General features: G+C 39.8%; 1 protein-coding gene across 1 annotated transcript in view; it reads left to right on the top strand.

The window, feature by feature from the left end:
- Positions 1-18,665, top strand: part of trabd2a (TraB domain containing 2A) — a 57,233-nt gene that overhangs the window by 22,268 nt on the left and 16,300 nt on the right. The window contains exons 3-4 of the mRNA XM_063480702.1: positions 5,970-6,116; positions 6,655-6,829. Coding sequence (XP_063336772.1) covers positions 5,970-6,116; positions 6,655-6,829 — 322 coding nt within the window. The remainder of the gene's footprint in view (positions 1-5,969; positions 6,117-6,654; positions 6,830-18,665) is intronic.

Genomic DNA, 18,665 nt, shown 5'->3' with positions numbered 1-18,665 from the left:
GTCAAATCTTAAAAAGACCTGATAGAGGGGATCTATAGGATCAAAGGAGAGAAGGATGGAAAAAGAGGGAGTGAGGGAATATGCGGGATCAAAGAGGAGAGGAAGGGAGGTATGAAACGATGGGAGGATAAATGTGTGAGGGAGAGATGTGTAGGCAAGTCGGAGAAAATATTCTCAGGGGAGTTGGAAGGAGGGAATAGAGGAGAGAGAATTGAAAGAAAGAAGCAACAATACGGATAAGTCAAACTGACAGGTGTGCGTATCTGTGTTTAAATGGTGGGTTTTCAGCAAGAAAGTGAAAAGGTTGCGCTGTGGTGAAAGATTTATGTGTGCGCGGTGGGAGTGTCAGTGAATGTCTGCTGAATAAAACACTTTATTTCCACTTTTGCAGCCGCAATAGCCATTAAACAGCCATTTCTTTACAAACATAAAGACAAAAATCATAAAACTTTTTAACCACAGTCTTATAGAAAAAGAAACTTGTTATGTTTTCTTTCACTTTTCAGCTTGTAGTTATGGTTTAAACCACCTTTTTAGTTTATTTAGGGTTTCTCTTTATTTCCATGCACCTTTTCATGGCTCAAACCCAATATTGGATATTTATTTGACCAGAAAGCAGCAGAAAAATACAAAAGAAACACGTTTTGTTGATTTTCATTGATCGCTTTTGTTTCTCAAGACTGTTAGATGTTACACTGAAACGTGAAAGTTCGTTTTTCATGGTTTTAAACCTCTGAAACCTCTGAAACTTGCACGTGCTGGAAGTTCCAGCACGTGCAAGTGGACAAATTGAGACTTTCAGTTTAAAATACACAATGAGACTACTATGAAAGAGAAAACAATCAATTTTAAATCAGTCACATTTTTTTTAAATCATCTTAGGTATTAGAAGTTCAGCCTGTTTTGTCTGGAAACTCAGATAAAACAGAGGTTACTTCCTGAACCCCATCACAATCAAATCACAGGGCGTTGGTGTTTAAATGTTAACTACCTGAGGACAGCAGAAGGTCTCCGAATCACTGTTTTGTGAAGTCCTAGCAGTGCTGCTGTGCTCCTGATGGGTCTTGTTTTAGGGCTGACTGCTCTGACTAACATTTCACTGATAACATCACTCATAAGTAATTCAGAATCCCCGTCTCTGCCTACTTCTGTCTGCATTCGTCTTCGTCTATACTCTCATCCTGAGGTTTCATTGATAACATCAGTAGTGAAAGTCTTTTCACTACTTTTCTTTTTCTCTCCCCTTTTTTCTATGTTTTCTTCTCTATTATTTGTCTGAACCTTTCTCTTACTGTTTCTGGTATAAATCATACTCAGTGCCTGTTTCTGTCCTATTTATGTGCGTGTATGATAAAGAGAAAAGGAGACTTGTATTACTGTGATAGCATCACAGAGTACGTAGGAAACCGAGGAGCTGTTGGGAGTCTTCATTTGTACTTGGGAGATTGCCTGGAAGATCTCTCTGTCTCACTCTCTCTCTTTCTGTGTGTGTGCGTGCGCATCTGTCTGAGGACATGGCTTGTCAGCAGTGTGGATAGCCTACTTTATAAAACGTGTGTTACTCCATATGCTTTTTCTGCTCACTTAGTCACGCAAAAACAGAATATTTGGAAAAATCACAAAAAACCACAAAGACGCTTGCACGCACCAGCACACATGCTCATCTTTAGTGTCTCATTAAAGCCGAGCTGAAAATTAAACTAGTCAAACACTCTCTAAATCTCAGTGCCAGCTCTTACAATCAGAATAACATAAATTAGCTGGAGGCTTTACCATAAAAGGAATATAGCTTTGTGTTTACATGTTGGTCACATTACGCCAGATTCATATTATGACATGATCTCTCGTATAGTTTACATAGTCTATATATTTATATACAGACCAAATGTGTTGATGACATTGTTGGCGAGATTAAAGACGTAAAGTCATCTTATCTTTGCTTGTTATGATTATGGTGATTATGATGGCAGCATTAAGGCCGAAATATACTGAACATAAAGTAACATGAAGCAGACCAGTGTTGAATGCTGCTGGCTGTTGTGCCGTTGTCGTTCCCTGGATACAAAAGAGGTCCTTCTCTAAACTGTGACACTATTCCTATTCCTATATTATTCCTGTGTTATGGAATTAATTGTGCTGACTTATTTATGGTGTCATCACATTAGTACTGAATAGGTTTGTCGCCAGAACTGAGAGTTTCGATACCTTTTGACACCAAACCAAAAAAACACTGATACTCGAATACTAATTGATAAAGAAAAAGTACAGATTATATCGCATTAGATACTCATTTGCAGCAGTATTGACATCAACAGTGCTTTCTTCACTTCCACCAGCTGACACTCTGCTTTACACAGCCCCACTGTAAGCTGACAGGCTCACAGCCCCTCCCCTCACTAGCAGCTGAACACATGAAAAGTAGTGCATCAAACTTGGTGATGCTTATTAAAAGACCAACAGCCCACTCTTTATCAACAGTTGTCATACATGTTATTCTGGACACATGTTACCTGATTAATTACAGAGCTGCCACGTGCTATCATTAAAATAGGGTCTAGTGGCTTTGGCTAACAATAAAATGCTAATGCTAATTTTGGACTTAGGGACATTTTATATTCAATGCAGTGAATTGACGTCAAATCTGCTGTCACTAGCCGCCATTTCTTGGTCGTGCACTTATCAAGTTTTGTAACCTGCTTGAAAAAATGACAGTGTTGTTTTTTTTCCCTGCTGTTTTAATGGTATATCAGTAGAAATGCTCAAACATTCACAGATTATATAAAGGGAGATGTTGGAACAGTTTGAAAAGATGATACTTTGTGGACAAAACTGGAAAAAGCAGTTTTTTGCTTCTTGTTTTGACCTCTTTTTCTCCTGTATCAGTGCGCATGTAGTTATCTCATCAGGAAAATAGTGTAGTGGCTACCTGCTTTGCTGCCATAACAGAGAGCATAAATGAATGAGGCTGTGAAGCCAGCAACCTGGTGGGTGTACTGGGGCCTTTAGAGAGCAAACATTATCAGTCCTGCACATCTGTGACGTTAATGGACAATGTTAGTTTGTGAAGAGAGACCTGGCATCATGGCCAGATCTCTCTTGGAAAGTTCCTGCTATATATCTATAGCAGGAACTTTTCATTTAATTGTTTATTAATTATTTAACTACTCTGGTGTAGAATGAATGACAAGGGAGCTTTATTAATAGAAAAAAGCTGTAAAACGTATGAAAAGTTCAAAATTAATAAAGCCTTCCAGTGGAATGGACTGGCATCTTTGCTGGCTTGATTTTGACCCCCGGGCCTTATGTTTGACACCTTTGCTTTAGAGAAAATCAACATTTGGCTCTGGTACATGTTCCTTCACATGATTTAAAGCATCTTTCCACTCGGCTCGCAACCAAATGACAATTTTTACTAAATAGTTGAGGAGATGCAACACCTTAACAATACTCTGCAAAACTCAAAACCTTAAACTAAGACTCCAAACTCCAGAGCAAGAGCAGCAAGAGCTTTTTTAACTGGACCGCTGAACACTCCAAATCTCCACATGTGGGAATCTGACCGTGATGATGTTTGCTCTAGATGCACACACCCACCCCACTCCATCTCCACAAGAGGGGAGATTTCCATGACAAAGGACAATTATTGACTTTCATTGGCTCCGCTTGCTTTGATATCAGCAAGGGGTGTGTCTGTGTGTCTGTCTGTGTGTGCAGGAGGGGGGCGGGTTAGGGGACAGCAGAAGAAACAGGGGGATCTGATGAAAGGAGCCGAGTGGGGAAAAAGCACCCGCTGACCCGCAATGGAGTAGTAGAAGAGGACGATTACAGCAGAAAGAAAGGAATGATTTGTTAAGGTTTTCTTTCTTTCAGTCCTCCACTTTACTGCTTTTTTTCTGTTTCCTCACTTTCCTGTTAGTGTTTTCTTTCTGTCTGTCTTATTCCTTCCCCGCTTTTTTTTTTCTGTACTTTAAGCTGCCTATATATGACTGATCCTCCCCCTCACCCACACCTCCGCTCCCTCCTCCTTTCCCTTCACTACCATAATTTAAGGGGCTGAAAGGCATGGCGAGCACAGAAAGAGGAGAAGGGAGAGCAGTGAAAAAGGGGAGACCCTGCAGATGAGGGCCTTCCTTCACGGAGATGGCACAGATGTGAGGGTGTTTTTGTGAAATGAGTCGGGGAGGGGCGGCGATAGGCTAATTTGCGTGGCATAAAGACGGGGGTCCTTTTCATATGCAGAGCTCCACTTTGATGCGCGGCCGATGAAAGCTGGAGGGAGCACAGAGGAGAGGAGAAGAGAGGGTGACGGAGGGGTTCTTTGTCCCCCTGACAAGAAGGCATCTGCTCCACGCTGCTCTCCTCTCCTGCTCTCTTCAGCTATAAGGAGGCTCCCACAAAGGGGAAGCCGAGGGGGAAAAGTGTCATCGGAGCACCTTAGAAAGCAGAACATAAAAAGCAAAAACATAACAAAAAAATAGCCGCTCGGGTCCGCCTTGCATACAGATACGCATATCGTTACAGAATTCAAGAGCTGAGGCTTCACACACAAACTGGTGAATTGCAAAAACATGCTGACATACTGTGGACAAATTTACATAGTTCCGCTGCTAACCAAAAACGTATTCACTTTGACTCATTGTTCCTTTTGAGAAGCAAATAAACTATACAAAACTTTCTTCTGTCACTGGGATTGAGATCAATGGCTTCCAGGGTGAAAGGTGTGCGTTTGTGTGCATGCGTCTGTGTGTGTGCGGTGAGAGATCAGAGGGAGACCATGCACTGAGGTGACTGGCGGTGCTTTCTGTACGAACCCCTGTCTCAAGTCTGATGTGTAGACTGTACAGCTTTCTGAGCATGTGCGTGCGCTGATGTGTAATTGTGTATATCTATATTTGCATGTGCATGTGTGCATATGTCTTTCATCTCACCAGGGCTCTCTAACCAAACACTGGCTGATTTCATGCTCACACAAAAGCTGAATCTGTGCTGCAAAGCTGAAAGGGGTCCAGGCAGAAAAAAGTGTCCCTTTTAAAGTGGTTAATTCAATAGGACACGTAAATCAGAATTTTATGCCCAGTCTTGCCTAAAATTTAACATGTTTGCTGTTTGCTGACAGTGTCTGTCGGTCAGACTAGTATAGCTCAACAACTTTTAAATGGAATCCTATAAAGAGTGTACATAAAATAGTTTTCAGATAATGGATCATTTTAACTCTAAACCAGGCTGGACTCCAAAAGGCTAGGCATGCTGCACTATGCTGAAATTGATAGTTCCTCTCCATTTCCCCACTGTGGCAGTTACCACTACATATCATCACAGCAAAAATCTTCCTTATGTGGATTCCTTGCTTCTCAAGATTTTCCGCTCTAGGTGAGCTATCCTCTCACCTTTTGTCAGACATTTGTTTTTTTTTAGCAGCAGAGCCCCTCTCTCTTACGGATAATTGACAGCCACATGTGCTGTCATTTCTCTTGATCCTCTTTCTTTGTTGTTTTTGTTTTTTGTGTTGCATTGCTCAACAGCTGATCTGGGAATATCTTTAACTCTCAATTTGATTGTCTCTTTGTTTGGCAGGCCTTGAAATAAAACCTCAGAGTCACAGAATGAAGCCTCCTGAATACAACTGTCATCAGTAAATGGTTCCCAACAATAACATTCTTCAGCTGCATGGCAGTTTTAGCAGTGGCACACTGCACAGCCAATAACTGTTCAAAGATATTGATTTGGCTTGTAGTTGAGAGGGCACTGTTTATTGCTGGTATCCAGTAATTACACCAGAACATACCAATGGTCACATGTATGTGTGAGGTTGCTGACTCGCTGCTTGTTTGATTGTTAGAAGTTGTTTACACATATAATTGACATTAATTTGCTTGATCTTCATATTTTTGAGCCCAGAAAAACCTCTGGGTCTTAGAGCGAGGTAGAAATAAATCTTTCATTAATTGGTTATCCCTGTCTTATTTTAGGTGATCTTTGCCCTGAACCAGACTTTATTACAACAGGAGTCTTTAAGGGCAGGAAGCCTACAGGTCCCATATACCACTGAAGACCTCATCAGGCACTACAACTGTGGAGATCTCAACTCCATTATCTTCAATCATGACACATCACAGGTCAGATCATCCACAAGCTTATCTTATCTTATCTTATCTTATCTTATCTTATCTTATCTTATCTTATCTTATCTTATCTTATCTGTAACTTTCAGTCTGTCTAATAAGCTTAGATTCATTTTGACCCCTTGATCTTAGGTTTGTCCAACTGGCACAACCCTTAACCTTTTACTTTCACCCCTAACCTACTGACCCACCTCACCTTCTTCTTCCCCCACCCCACACACCCCCAGCGCACACAAACGCACACATGCACTTTCTCCATACTTAGCTACTTCTGTTCTTTCTCTGCCACCATTGCTATATGTTTCTCCTGCCAATCTCATGAGATCTTTGTCAGTCCAAAGGCTTTTAAGTCAATTGTACCATCAGTCATGTAAAGAAAATAAATAAGTAAAAACCCTTGAATGATATGTCTTAAGAATTTCAGATTTTTTATTGATTTAACCTTAGTCAAAGGTTTGCAAATAACTTCTAAATAAAAAAAATCATGTCTTCTGTGTTTTACTTTCATGGCCAACTACCTCGGGAACTATAGGTCCCTAACTTCAATAATGTGACACTGCCACCCAATGAGCAGGCCACTGCCCAGGAAATAGACAGCTACTTCCGACAGGAACTCATCTACAAGAGAAATGAAAGGATGGGCAAGAGGGTCAAGGCACTGCTTGAGGAACACCCAGACAAGAGCTTCTTTTTTGCTTTTGGAGCAGGTTGGTGTTCTCTAATTTATACAAAATATACACAGAAAAAAATGAACAGTGAACTCTGTGATCAGTGTTTAGAGTATCAGCTTTATAATATGCAGTGTGGGTTGTTGGTTTACTAGTGTGCTATTAGATACAGTAAATGCCGTTATATACGTATAATATCCCAAATCCACGAGTTCCTCCCCATGGATACTTCTATGTGTATGTGTATTTGTAAAATGGTAATGAGATCTTTCCATCAGTCCAGACCAAAACTTCTGGACACAAATTTACTTAAATACCTTCAAAATGACTGAATGAGTGAATGCTCTGTATGTGTGTGTGTGTGTGTGTGTGTGTGTGTGTGTGTGTGTGTGTGTGTGTGTGTGTGCATGGCTGGGCCTGGGGCTCACTAAGCCTTGACCCCTGTGGGACATGGTCCTGCTCCTGGCTGGATGCTTCTGCCCGTCTTTGGGATGTGGGTGCTTGTTTGCTCTGGGGTGCGTGGCTGGATGTTCCAGTGTGGTTGTTGGCTTGCTCCCTTGGTGGCAGGGTAATAATAATTACTTCTATCCATTTAATATAATGACTTCAATTTCAGTTTTGTTTGAAGAGCACTCCTACAAAGGAGATTAGAGACTTCTTAGTCAGAGCAGCTTAGCAAACTCAGGTAGAGAAAGCAAAGACATCTCAACCTCCTAAGACCTGAACTCTTTCATGGCATGCATTTTTAATTTCTCTTTGCTATTTGGGCTGATTGGGACCTGATGAATGTAAAAACAAAGAATTACGTGATTTTTTTTTTTTTACCTGATTTTTGTTTCTGAGAAAAATGAGATCCACATATGAGGGCATTCGCTTTAAATTTCGATAAAACAGTGGCAGAATAATGTCCTCATAAGTGGATATCAGGCCCTTGTAGAGCAAAATTTAGTATTTTGGTCTAGACAACTCAAAATGTGATGTCCACATATGTGGACACCAGGTCCTAGGAGGTTAAGGAAGAGGTGAACAGAAGTCCCAGAAAAGCTGAATTTAGCTTGTCTTCCCAGAACTGAAAGGGCAGAGTCCAGAAACACACACACATATATACATTTATACATATAAGTGGCAATTCATGTCTCTTACTGTTGTCTTTAAATAAAAAAACAATTTTTTTGGGATGTTATTGCATTGGATTTATGGAAACTGGTGCTGCTAATCAGCCCTATGAATGAATAATTCACTGACTGATAGATGATGGTCTTTATCAACTTTGAGTCCAAATAGTTTAGTTTAAAGGAGATCTTCTATAAACCATAATTTTATCAATGCAGGGTTAACCAGAAGCAGACTTGTGGTGTGTTTGAGTCATTTAGAAATGTCAGCATAATACTTCGAATTCTTTTAACACTACATAGCAACCTCATAAGTATCACCCATCTAATAAAAGAATCCAATGAAAACAGGGAGGGTGATAAGAACAGAAATCAAGCATACTTCTATGTGTGTGTGTGTGTGTTCACTGTGCATTATATGTGTGTATAAGTCCATCAGCCAGACTTTCTTTATTCTGTAATGGACAACCAATTGATTTATTCATTTTCTCAATCCTTTGAATTTGTCTTTGTTGTAAATCACTGATTGATCTATTGATTATATTTTGGACAGTTTGCTAATGTAATGTCCAACAATCAGCTTATTTTTGCATAAAGCGTTTACAAATAATTAATAACACATCTATAAACAATTTATTAGCCATCAATAAGGGGAGTCTTATTGAAAAGTGGTGCCATTACATTCTGAATTTGGCATGTCATAAAGTTTCAGTTAATTTCATACAGTTACAGAGCTGTATAAGAAGAGTGGACCAAATTGTATTTATTTCTTAATCCCATTTTGTTGTTTTGTTTTGTGTTTTTGTGCTTTTAAGTAATGTTACTGTGTAAACTTTTGGGGGGTCATTTTTGAGTAGAACAGCAGTGAGCTTTGAGCAGAAAGAGTGAGGCTTTCACAGACTATTGGTCTGCTGCAGGAAACAGATGAGGAAAAGCAGATGAACACGCTCTCTCTCTCTCTCTCTCTCTCACACACACACACACACACACACACACACACACACACACACACACACACACACACACACACACACACACAAAACCCACTCCCAGCGCCTAACAAGGAGTACATTTCAGAGCTTTCCCCTAAGGAGGTGCCTTTACAAGGGCTTGGTCTCTGAAGGTGTGTGCCTCTGTGTGTATTTTTGTATGTATGGGTGTGTGCTTATTTGTGTGTTCGCTGTGCATGTGTGTGTCTGCATGTGAGCTGGTGAGTGAAAGTGATATGGCCAATCAGCCCAGAAGCATTGGTCTTAGACATATGGAGGGCAGGTTAGGTCGTTGTGTACAAGGAATGGGATGTGGCACACGATGGTCCACACACACACACACACACACACACACACACACACACACACACACACACACACACACACACACACACACACACACACACAGAGAACACACATATTACACAGGCCCCTGAGTATCTGAGTAAAATGTGTCCTTAATTATCCCGGTTGGGGTCAGAGGACAAGCACACTCACACACACACACCGGCTACAATGGAGCCCATTATGTCAGGGTACTTAGTTTCCCTGTTGCTATCAGCTGTGAGATCTGTCTTATCACTGACCATATCATGTCCCTCTGATTCGTTAAAGAATGTTTAAACAGATTAAAGATTTTTTATGTTCCACATTTTCAGACAAACAAGACTTGCAGCATTATGCGTTTCAGCAACTACAATTTCAGAAAGAAGTGAATTCTTCCCCTTTAGTTGTCATGCTGAAAGCTTTAGGTAATCTATGATTATGAATAAGGTTAACTTTAGATTAAATTTGATTCAGAGGAATTAGAGTTGTGCTTTTTGAAACAGCAGTAGCATATTTGACATATTTCTTTTCCCGAGTAATGATCCCATTTGACTGCAGAGGTCGGCCTGCAGATTCCTGACTGACCTATGTGGAAAATTGTTGAGGGTTTTCATTTTTGCTTTCAGTAAGCTTTATTGCCACAACAACTTAAGTACACTGGAAATAAAATAATGACCTAAAATAACTAGAGTTCAGCATTAACATTCTAATATGGTACAAAGTTAACTGTGATGAGGAAATATGGCTGTTTTTTTATTTTTAATTTTTATTTACATGATCAACGCAGTTTGTCTGTTTGTCTGTCAGCAAGACAATTCACTCACTGGCCACTTTGTTAGGTATACTTCATTAGGTTTGAAGGGCACCTCTAAAAAGGAGATTAGAAGCGTTGTAGTCAGAGCACCTTAACAAGTTCAGATAGAGAAAGCAAAGACAATTTTTAAGTAAGACAAGACAGAAACCCCAGAAAAGCTGATTTTTTTCTAGAACTGATGGGTAGTACATGGCACAAACTGAGTCTAATCAGCCAGTCACATGACACAAACTCAGTGCTTTTAGGCAGATATGTGCATATAGACATGCTAAAGTTTAAACTGAGCGTCAGAATGGGGAAAAAGGTAATTTAAGTGATTTTGAATGTGGCATGGTTGTTGGTGCCAGACGGGCTGGTCTGACCGTTTCAAAAAACTGCTGATCTGCTGGAATTTTCTTACACAACCATCTCAAGGTTTTCCAGAAAATTGTCTTAAAAAGAGAAAATAGCGAGCAACAGTTCTCTGGATAAAAATGCCTTGTTGATGCCAGATGCCAGAGAAGAATGTTATGAATGCTTCCAGTTGATAGCAAGGCAACAATACTTTAAATAATTACTTATTATAACCAAGGTATGCATAAGAGAACATCTAAATGCACGCAGATTGGCTACAGCAGCAGAACATCACACCGGGTGCCTCTCCTGTTAGCTAAGAACAAGAAATTGAGGCTACACTTCAAACTGGCTGGTGAACAAGCCGAACTAGGAGACGCATAGTCAAAGGAACCTGTAAAAGTTTTGTGCAGATATGTATCCCTTCTGTCATAATTGAACAATCGTGCACTGGATTTGATTTACAGTTGTTATCTTTGACTGTGTGAGCCATATTATGTGAGTATTTAGGTGTTTTTGCATTGTGCGTAAAAAAAAAATATCCATGAATGGACAGTAGTCACACACTAGAGTAAAATGCTTTCCCACCCTAAATAATTTCCCATGTTCTTTGAGCAAACAGGAACACATACACACTGATTTATACACCAAGAAAGAATTGCTTTGTTACATGTGGGTGGAAAACGAGGCCCTGCCAAAGTCTTTTACTTGAACTGAGCTGTAGGGGCTAAACTGACTGGTCAACTGAGAAATTGTTATTTAATTTCTTGTCATCATTTTCACACTCATGTTCAAATTCACCAGAATGTGGCCTGTGATTGGTTTGCATCCCAGCTTTCACTGTTAGATAAACTTTGTTTTTCAGCAGTCTGGCCAGAATAGTGGTCAGGAAGGCAGCAGTCAAACAAACAGTAGCGGTCGCTGGTCAGTACCTCACACTACACTTTAAGGCCCAATGGAGCAGACATACACACGCTCTCACTCTACACTGGCTGTGTCTCTCTTTACTCCCACCTCACACTTTGTTGTCTAGAGTCCTTTCTTCTTTTCCTTGTGCAAACTGCCTGTTAATGCAAGTTCACAGAGTACAGTGGATAAAGATTTGAAGAAGGAAAAGAGATGCGGTGATAAGAGCCGGTTATAATAGAGTCACATTCATGATGCACAGACCTCTGTGACCACCCAGTAGTTCTGGTTGTTATGAGAAAATTTAAGGTAGATAAACGTTTCATACACCTGCAGCACAAAGTACCCTGTGTCATGCTTAGTGCCCCATCTTTCTGCTAAAGCATAAAAACCAGGGTTATTAGAGTAACAGAGACATTTCCCCAGTCTTTCCTGTCATCCTCATACAAAAACATGTCAATAAAAAGGTTTTGACTATACTGGGATTTGAGCCAGCTTTCAGCGATTTGCCTTTTTTAAAAATTTTTTTTAAAATTTTTTAACAACATAACTCATAATGGTGTACATATAATATTTGCCAGTTCTTTAGTCCTAGAAGGAGCAGTGATTTTAGACTAATATATCGTGCCCTTGTCTTGACCATAATGGTAAAACTATGAAGGTTTTTCCAGTTTTACTTTGCGTAGCTAAACAGCTATCCTGTCACAACTTTGTACTTTACTGTACTGTAAGTAAATACCTCCTAGAAATTTGTCTTTTCCCCCCACTTGTTTGTCTGAAATACCACGCCCATCACTCAACGTGAATGATGATGTTGAAAACGTGCCATATGTTCAGACAGGCATATGGAAGTGGTTATTGCTCCGCTCCATAGGTACAGTAACCCAATCCATGTATACAATCTGAACCCTTGTTCCCTTTATAATCTCTGCCATACCCTGGCACTCTTGACTTTAATAAAATGGTGTGTTTACATATCGCTAAAGGCCGAGAGCGACGTTCTGCCTGCTCTCAAATTTTTTTCTTTTTCCAGGCTGAACTTGAATACATCCATGTTTCAGCCTGAAGCTCCTTAGCACACCATGATTCTCCTGAAAATCTGCTCCAAAACCACAAATTTAAATATTTGCGGCAGTGTAATTGCCAGTGTGGTTGACAGGCTCTAACGGTTACTGTACTTTGAAATGTTTGACTCTTTTCACAGACAATTAAGGTTTGACTTTGGATCTTTTGCTGTTTAGCTTGGTACAGCCTTGCTAAAGTGAATACCCCTTGGTTAGTGAGCTGTTTAGTACTGTGGGTACGCCTGTAATAAATGGATGTTTTGGCTCATGAGCTGCAACTCATGACAGAAGTTGACATGAACTCATAACTCACACAAAGCACCTTGACAAGTCAGTATGTGGGTTGCTCTTGGTACTGGAGTCCCTTAATGAACTGTGCTGAGTCCTCTAGTTTCAATATAAGCAAAGGGTACTAACATAGCCACATTTATAATGCATTTGTTTGCCAAACTATTTAAAAGCAACTTAAATAATAAGAAAATATCTGGCATATTCCAGTTGGAGCCCTCTCGAGCCAATGGACATGACAGTGAATCCAAATCCCACTACCATTTTGAGATGGTAGTGTGACACTAACCATTTTCAGCTGCTACTTTATATCAGTTTTTATGTTAACAGTGAAGTTATGTGGCTTTTATTGACACATAAGTGCTGTACCACAAAAATAGAGTGAAGCCAACAAGCTAACCGTGCTTATGTTGTGGACATATCTTACTGTAAATAACTCAGAAGATTTTTTTTTGTTATTTTATGATGTGATAATGATACAGTTATTATTTTACAATTATGTGAAATAATACATGCAGAAGCAAAAATGTTCTGTATCACATTTAATGTTATATTTTAGATCATCTCAATTGATATTTGGGATTCAGGTATTTGTTTTAGTTTATATTTTAATGCATTATTTGCTGCCAATGGTTGGTGCTGCTCTCCCAAAGTGCAGGGTAGGATTAGGATTAGGTTTAGCAGATACGATGACAGTCATAAGGGAGATGGGGTACACTCTGGATAGGTTGTCAGCTAATCATATGGCATGAAGCAACCACTGACACTCACATCTACACCTACAGGCAATTTAGAGTCACCAGCTAACAAAGCATGCTTTGGTCTGTGGCAGGACTTAACCACTGGCACAGTGATAACATTGAGACTTGGGGAGTCAGTAAGTTTGAACCCAGCGGTAACAGCGCTAACCACCGTGCCAACCCCATATAAACATAGGTTTGAATATTTCCCTCAGTGTAAATATAGTTGTGATGAAGAGTTAAAACAAATTGATGCAGAATCTATAGTTTATGATCCTGCCACACACTGTAATCAAACCATATTCAGCTCATTTGAAAAGCATTACATTATAACTGTTGTTACAACACTTTTTTGTGTAAATAAACTAAGCCTTTACTGCCCCTACGTGCATAAAATGCTTGATTCATAGGATTGACTAGAGATTTCTCCAGGTTAAATCTTCCACATACATGGCTCAGATCTCTGCTGTGTGTTTTTACTGTATGCACGGCATCACCGCTGCCACTGCCCCTTTGGTTTTTCTCGCCCAGATGGTGTGAAAGTCAAAAAAAATATGGTGCTTTTTTCACAGCAACCTCACACTCATAAACAGCCAGTTTACAACTGTTTGGGGTAGTCGCTGACACAAGTACACACATGTCATCCAACACCATTAAAATCCAGACCAGACCTACCACACACCGGTTAGGGAAACAGGCAGCCAGGGCCGGACCATCTGCCAATCCTGGATTAAGTCCCGGATTTAAGTTTGAATGACACCTTTATGACTAAACTTTTTTTTTAAGGTTTAGTTTATGATGATACATTTACTTTTTGTAAATGAAATTATCAGTAAGATATTTAATCATGTTTGATAGAATAAAACAACAGCTATCAGGTGTTTTTTTAAAAAACAAATCTGAGGAGGTGGACATGGTGTGTTTACCACCTCCAGAGTGGTAAACACACCGTGATGAGGTTTCGTGTCAGAAGAGAGGAACAACTAGCTGCTTTGAGTTCAGCCAGACAGACTTTTACTTATTATTTAAAACTGTGTGTAGTTTCTGTTTGCATGTTTAATATTAAACTCAGCCCAGATTAAGAGACAAAACATTCTAGCAATCAAATGTTAAGATACCACAATCTGTAATGTATCATTAGCACATCCAGTGTCTTCTTCCATGAGGATAAAAGAGCGATAAACCTGTCAGCCCCTCTGGGTAACTAACTGCTTGTTAAGCTGCTGAGTGAAACGCTCCTAAATATATACATTTTGTTGAAGTCATCTGGTCAAAGGCCTCAGCCTCTGTACTTGAAAGACATATTTCCTATAGCTCACGCTTCTCTCTCGGCTGCAGCACTAAATGCTTGTCACAGCAGTTTGCTGTGATTTATTAAAAGAGTTGAACTCCTCACCCACTGACCTCATTCAAACTCAGCAGTATTTCCTTATCCACCTGGAAAAGGCTTTTTACATGCCTGCCCAGAGGCTCAGTTTTCATTTGGACCAGAGGTAACTCGCTTCTATATAAAAGGGGAAAGGGAAAGGAAAATGATATCTTTAGCAGCAGTGCATCTATTGATGATTTTGAGTGGAAATTGTTATGAAGGAGCTGTCCTCTTTCATTTTAGGGCGGATCATAAAAGAGCGCTGCCTGTAGAGTATGAAGATGTGAAAAGACAGAGAAACACGTGAGCTGTGTGATCTTTCACTCCTTCATTCTCTATCTCACTGTGGAGTTAATGAATATTTTTAAAGCAGGGATTTCTCATGTACAGTTCATGTATGAATGAGTCTGTCTCTGGCTGTATGGTGACTCTGTACATTCAAACAAGCAAAGCAGGGTTTGACCTCAGTAACTTCTTTTCTGGCTTAGATTAGCTTTATGTGTCCTGTACATTATGGTTAGATTAATGGTTCATGCAAACAACACAATAACAAATGATAATTTTTTTTTTTAATTGTAAGTCCTGAATTAACCACATTTATAATTCAAATTTAAATAGTCTTTGTAATAATGTTCTTGTTCATAGTTTTTGTTAATAACATAAAAAAATTTAATGTTTATGGTAAATGTGTCACTTGCAGGAATAATACACTAATATTCTCTTCTTGCACTGATTCTTTTTGTTCATTTCCCGACTTCTGGTGTCAGATGTGTAACCTAAAAGCTGCTTCCGCTATCAAATATGGAAGCAAGAGTCAGGAAGGCATACGCCTAAACTGTATTACATTTATGGACGTAACTTCTAGGTCAAAAGTGAAGGCTAAGCGATTTAAACTTGGATTCCTGCTAATGACCAACAGGGGGCAACTCCACTGGGTGCAAAATGAAGTCTGCTTTATTTTTAGTAATCTGTTGGAAAATGCTACATTGGCTTCGATGTAGGAAAACAACATAGGAGACGTATTAATTTGGGTCTAACTTGATTTCAAAAGATGGCAAAAACTCACAGCTCAAGCTTCAGTCACACAGACCTTGAGACAGGTAGAGGACACCCTGGCAACCTCTGGTTGTTAGCAAAAAAATGTATTACCCAACTGGTTGGCAAGTGTTTGCTGGAGGTTGCTGGCTATTGCTGGCACGTAGCACCAAAAACCTCTTTGTGATGGTTTTGATTTTGTTGCCATGGTTGCCCACAGTTAGAATCAAAGATGCTTGCCAACTACTGGCCAAGCTGCAGTGAAACTACTGCAACACAAATGAGAAATGGAGAATCTTCACCTTCAAAGTAAAAGTTGTTCCCTTGCTGCTGCAACCAAGATGTTTCAAAACGTGCACCTTTTACTTTTAAAGCAAATGGTGTCTGTTTCCTTTATTCATTGTACTGACTTGTTTTACAAGTCAGAATCTTCCATGCAAGCTACAGTGACAGCAGCAACCTGCCAGCAACCAAGCATTCGCCAGCAGGGTTTTGGTGCAGCACCATATGTCATTTGGTGACCTATTTCATTTTGAGATTGCCAGCAACCACTTTCCAACCAGTCTGGGGAACACAGATGTTTTCTTAGCAACCAGGTGCTACCAGGGTTTCACTGACTGATCTCTAGGTCTAACTGGAGTTTTAAGTTTCACAAGACAGCCAGCAACCACTCACCAACCAGTCCGGGAATACAAACTTTTCCCTAGAAACAAGTGGCTGCCAAGGAGTTGTCAGCTGGTTTCTAGGTCTGCGGATTGGGACCTTAAGGCTTCACAATGGGACTTAACTAACCAATGGGTGATGTCACAGTGGCTTTCTCAATTTTTATCTGCAGTCTGTGGGATTAAGTAAGAGTTCAAACACATGCCAGAGCTGACAGAGTAACCGAGCGAGGGAGAGAGTAGATAAACGAGGCACTCAGAAAGGTTACCTTTGCTCATGGCTGAACAAGGGAGCTGTACCTTACTAACATGTCTAACTGATGATATTTCTCTGACCGCTTATTGCTGAAAGATTATTTCTGCTCAGGAAATGTAGGTCACTCTAGCTTTTACTATTTGGGGGAGGCCTTAAAAGATTATGCTCAGGGGATTCTTTTCTGTAACATTAGGACCTGACACTGTGGGTGATCTTGGAACCTGTGCCTATGCAACTTCTATTTACGTCTGCAGAAGTATGAAGGTTAGGCATACCGAAGCTGGGGAGTAGAAATCACCTTATCTGGAAAGAAGAGTAAACACAGACAAACTCTGAAGCGAGGGGCCATCTTCTAACTCCCTGTGAGAGTATAGCCTACGGAACTGGACGACCTAGCCTGCCCAAACATGTGCTCATCTTTTTTTGTAGAAATACTTGATTGATGTCATTTCCATAACAAATGCATTTTTATTTTATGTTTTACATCTGCGTCCTCTCAAAGATTATTTCTGCAAGAGGAGAACTTGGTCTTACAATGTTTCCACAATACTGTTTGTGCAAAGAAGAAGCAAGGAAGTTAATGAACTACTGTTTTAGTTGAACAGAGTACAAATAGTCGTTAGCTTCATTAGAGTCCTAAAATGAATGACTTGATAAATGAGTGAGTTTCATGTGTCCTAAATTATAAGCATTAGGAAAATGAAGGAAGCAGGGAGCTTTGAAAAATTCATTGCTGCTGTCCTCCTGCTAAAGATGCAGAAAGAACAAAATAATCAGCTTAAGATGGTATGGTTTTAATTAACATGTGCTGAAATTACTCTTTTGTGGGTCATAACTTCTGTTTGGCATTTAAAAAAGATCTGGAGTGAATGAGAGGTTTTAATCAGAAAAACATCATTTTCAGGTTTTGCCCAAGCTGCTTCAGATGCTTTAGCTACAGCAGAAGTTAAACGTGGGTCTGTTTTCTTATGAAGCTGAAATCAGAAAGCTGGAGGATGTAGGAAAACAGGCTCACAGTTCAATGCACGTCACAATCTTTTTAAATAGGTAGTAAAGGATAAAACAAGAGTGAATAGAGACAGAGGACGAACAACTGGGAAACTGTCTGAAAAAAGTGCTTTTGAATTTGCCAACAAAAAGGAGGAAAAGAAAAATGATTGTGTTGTAAAGACAACACGGCAGTCACAAACGTCCGGTGAGACTTTACAATACTCTGTCCTGTGGATCTGCTTCTACTTATAACACAGACCTAAAGCAAAGACAATATGCAGGCCTCGCTGGACAACTGCTACAGCTCTTGCAGATTACTCAAACTAAATAGGCACAAAATTGCACTCCAAGCCACATGTTTTAGATGGAAGTCCTGTGAGAAAACATCTGAGAAAAATGACGATCTGGAATTCTTTTTAAAAAGTGAGAGGGCATCCGACTCCTCTTGGTATATTTTTTTCTGTGCTCAAACAGTTGAAAGCCTGAGCAGAGACTCACAGCAGGATCGCAGAGGTTTGTGTGTGTTTGTGTCTTGTTTTTGTTTGAGAGGAAGTGGTTTTTGAGGCTACAGTATGCAACCTCCAGGAATACATTCTGGTGGCAGAGTGTAACATAACTGGTCATGTTGTGTAGACAGTTTTTCATTCTTTGCTGTAAAAAAACAACTGATAACTTTTGACAACCTTTAAAACTTTCTGGCTTTTCTGGATTCAGTATAACGGTCATCAAAGTCTGCAGTATGTGTTGCTCACACTGAACAAAGCTTTGTGTGCTTGCTGACAAGTACACTTGTCTACCTTTTTATTAGCTTCCAGTGTCCTGACCATGAGATTGTGAACCACTGGTCAAACAGACCCAGAAGAAAGGATAATAATAATTACATACTCATACTCACTCATTTACCTGCTTATTAAATATCTCAAATCTCAAATATCTAATCAGCCAGTCACATGGCTGCAACTTAACTATATGTACATGCCTAAATACATT

This window comes from Pelmatolapia mariae, linkage group LG7, assembly GCF_036321145.2.
Source record: "Pelmatolapia mariae isolate MD_Pm_ZW linkage group LG7, Pm_UMD_F_2, whole genome shotgun sequence".
NCBI classification, from domain to species: domain Eukaryota; kingdom Metazoa; phylum Chordata; class Actinopteri; order Cichliformes; family Cichlidae; genus Pelmatolapia; species Pelmatolapia mariae.
Note: the sequence above shows the minus strand (reverse complement) of the source record. Positions and strands in the feature narration are given on the sequence as shown.